Genomic DNA, 3,813 nt, shown 5'->3' with positions numbered 1-3,813 from the left:
CCCAGGGCCATATACGCAAAATGAAGGGAAGACTGAGAGAATAAGCAAAAGGACGTTGTAATTTCAAAGCACATTATTGAACAGATGGTCTTAAAATACTTCCCAAAAGGAAAATTAGCAGAGCACTTGCACCGATCAGTGCCCTAAAAGTAAACAAAAGTGGAAAAAGTGGTTATGTATCAGTATGACAGGGAAATTGAGCAGTGCCGTAAGACGGACACACCATGGCCTAAATCAAATGGGTAGGTAGGTGGATGAAAACGTATTAGAGGCAATGTAAGGCCGAATTGAGCAATGCACCTTGCACGAAATGGAAGACAGAGATGGGGAGAAGACAAGCGTTTGGAGGCACTTCCTATGTACTAATCATTGACGAATTCAATGGGTGCAATTTAAGTTTGATCAACAGAGAAGACAAGAATTAGAAAACCAGACATTACTGAAACAGAGTAAAACGTGAGAAAGGATTACCATGAGTTACCAATGCAAGTAATTTGAAATAATAGACAAGGGAAGCAGCGAAAAATCGCATATATACATTTCAAAGGCCATTATGGAAAAAAAATTATGGGGAAAGGTGGAAGAACTACCGAAAATGGGAAAATAAAGTACTTGGGTAATAAAAGAGGTAATAAAGCCAGTTCACTTTAGCTGTCAAATGTTAAGAAGGCGAAGACTTACGTCCATGCATTGATACCACCACGGAAGAATAGGTCTACCAAGTTGGAAGCCGCAAAACCGATCAGCACTTCATTCACCATACTACTGATTAATTTATCGGTGCTCGACGTGCGGTCGCATCGACTCTCAGGTGTCCCAACCCTTGTGAAGGCCAGAAGAAAGTCGAGAACATGCGGGCGTAGGCGCCCCCAAATCCGACCAATCTTAAATACGAAAAGACCATTCGAAGGTGAGAATGTGGGACTAGTATCATTTCATGCGTAGACAAACAACAGCCACACGTGAAAACGTTCTATGAAGGCACATACGATCCAACGACAAATGCTACTACTCATATCACCGCTGGTACAGTGACCGAGGCAGTTTGGAAATTGAAGAGCTCATGTGTAACTAGTAATGGGGGGAAAGTCATGGAGAACAAAACCGAGAGGCAGAGGCAGACAGACAGACGGACGAAACGAGTTGGAGACCATGCAACAGGTATCGGTACTCCGCCTCGTGTCTACGTCAGTCACGATAACCGGAAGTTCACATAACATAATCTTTCTCACTCAAAAGCATTCAGCAACAGGAAAACTAAGTCAGCGGTTCAGGATAGAACACGGAATGAAAGAAAAAACACCACAAACACAGCAATACTCCTTACAGTCCGGTCAAACAGCCACATGTAGCCACGTGAATCCACTTTGGTGTTAGAAACTTGACCGATGTGTCTACGGTTAGCTACGCGGAGCAGCCAATTACAATAAACTGACAAAGAACACATGTCACATATTTGCAACGCTAAGAGTAATCGTGCTAAACACTCCGAAAATGGTGTTGAAAAGTGAGTTGTATCAACTAAAATGACAAACCTCAAATGATTTGATCATGCAAATGACCACAATGGAGTTAACTATACCCGGCGTCAGAGCTTCACACTCCGGTCAATCACCATCTACTCCGATTTACGAGAACCGCCTCGACGACATTTTGCACTCTATTCCATTGTACGGTAAATGATACTGGTACCCAGAGGACGATCGTATACCTAGTCAACGTGCGATACTCTGGTTTATTTGCTCTACCAGTAAAATAAAGGAAGGCTGGCTGTGTTTTTGATCGCATTTATTTAACAGTGATTACCCCGCTAAAAACTTTTGTGGTTAGCTCTTCCACTTAACATCAATCGTGAGGGCTTCTCCAAGGTATCAATTTCCACATCTCTAGCCTGATACGGCCGCTGAACGGCTTGAGAGATCCACTCAGCCTATACATGCGGCTTGTAAAAGTGGTGCGATCTTCGAAATGTCTAAGATAGCTAACAGACATGCCTTGCAGTAGACGTTAGTGAGTCCCTTTTCCTGTGCCATCCAAAAGAGACTTAAAGCCAACAAGAGAACGAATACCCTTTTACCAATCGTGGCAGAACAACGGAAGGTCTGGATACGCCTTTATCCTTCTTGAGCAAGTGCAAATTTTGGGTTATTTTAGTATGGCAAGTCAGTGACGGTCGTCTCCGTAAGAAATCCAGCTACTTTTAAAAGCGTGATAATCACGGTTTTGGGAGGAATGTGGACCAACACGACCTGTAGATGGATGCGCTCAATCCAAAGTTTTGTTGCTCAAAACAGGCAAGAAGCACTCATTCCTAGAAGAGACATATCCACGATCCGTTTTTCGGTTTAAAATCTAGCCAATTTGTTTGCGGTTAGCGATTTGGAGCAACCAACTGCAGAAAAATGGTAAAAAGCGGACGCTGATAATAAAAACAACCATACTCAAATGGCATTGCAGAGACAAGATAACATTAGACCTCATATACTATACTACTGTAAATCTGATCAATGAGAAGATCTCATAACTCATTTTGAAATGGCAACAGTAGATAGATATCACGTATTCCTCGCCTTCACCCTCGTCCTTTCTACTCTTCCGGTGATTTATGCAGGTTCCATGTGATTACTACCTCTTCTTTGGCACCAGCATTATGCAATCACAAGATCGTATGCTGGGCAGAACAGACGCAGGCAGCTGGGGGTAGGTTTGTGCTCGTAAATCGCAGCTAGCTTGTACCCCACTGCACAGTAATTACAGAATGTAGAAGCAAATGTTTGCAGAGGCTTTCCACTGCTCCTTACCTTCCTCATTAAAGGTGTCTACTTTCTCTAATACGTTTTACGAGCGCAAAAACTGAGTTGTAAAGATGCAAATCATTGCTAATGAGTCAACGGAGTGAACCAGCGGAACTACCTAGCCGAAAAGCTTGTAATATAACAGAAATGATGACATTTCCTTCACTCAGCAAACCAGAGATTGAAGGCACTAGAGCCACTCTTTACTTATTTATTCACTTATTTTTCCTTTCAGTCGGAAAGCTGGGGGGGAGGGTGACACGGAGGCAGGAGATATCGATCGTAAAACGAAAAATCAATGTCTGGGTGGAGTTATTGATTTATCGTCTTTCTCTTGTGATGAAGGCATGAGCAAACAAACGACAAAACTCGGGCCTGTCAGATTTGCAGCAGAATACAGAAAGCTTTCCTAAAATATTTTCGGACTTAAATGTATTGCTTTACTCACAATTTTTAGATTAGTAATGCGATAAAACAAAATTAACCCCCAACCAAACATTAGCAAAAATTTAAAAAAAATATCCTTCTGAGGTCAACAAAATATTTCACAGTCAGAAATGGAACAACTCAAGCATTTTCTACCTGAAAGTGGTGATTTGTACAAACAAAATTTCCAACATGGGATTGCTCTTAATCATTGGAAGCGAACAAAATCAGTGAATAAAAAAGGCATAAATTTGACAAACCACGAGTACGTACGGTATGGAGGAAACCGTTCATTTCCTTTTCTCAAGTGCAGGTGCGTTCAAAAAGCTTTTATCTACCTACAGCGAAGGCAGTAGCCGATCTCGGCTTCTGACTGGTTGGGGTAGCACGCAGTCGCGTGATCAGTTGCCAGTGGATGATTCAACTAAACCTTGACGCATCACTCATTGATCTGGTAAAACGCGTATATGATACAGTGCACGGATTGGTTAACAATTGACCAATGAAAAGGCTGCAATAGGGCAGCTTTCGGTACCTAGAGGAATGTTGGATCTACCTTGTGCGCTTCAGGGCGCAAGAAATGGTGGAAGGG

General features: G+C 42.4%; 1 protein-coding gene across 1 annotated transcript in view; it reads right to left on the bottom strand. All coding sequences in view use genetic code 11, as the record gives it.

Moving 5' to 3' along the window:
- Positions 1 to 3,813, bottom strand: part of EGR_07462 (Lysophospholipid acyltransferase 2) — a gene marked incomplete at both ends in the record, with an annotated part of 32,439 nt that overhangs the window by 4,204 nt on the left and 24,422 nt on the right. Inside the window, one exon of the mRNA XM_024496711.1 lies at positions 682 to 822. Within this exon, the coding sequence (XP_024348851.1) occupies positions 682 to 822 (141 nt within the window). The remainder of the gene's footprint in view (positions 1 to 681; positions 823 to 3,813) is intronic.

Source organism: Echinococcus granulosus (genome assembly GCF_000524195.1).
Source record: "Echinococcus granulosus chromosome Unknown EG_S00078, whole genome shotgun sequence".
Classification (NCBI taxonomy): domain Eukaryota; kingdom Metazoa; phylum Platyhelminthes; class Cestoda; order Cyclophyllidea; family Taeniidae; genus Echinococcus; species Echinococcus granulosus.
Note: the sequence above shows the minus strand (reverse complement) of the source record. Positions and strands in the feature narration are given on the sequence as shown.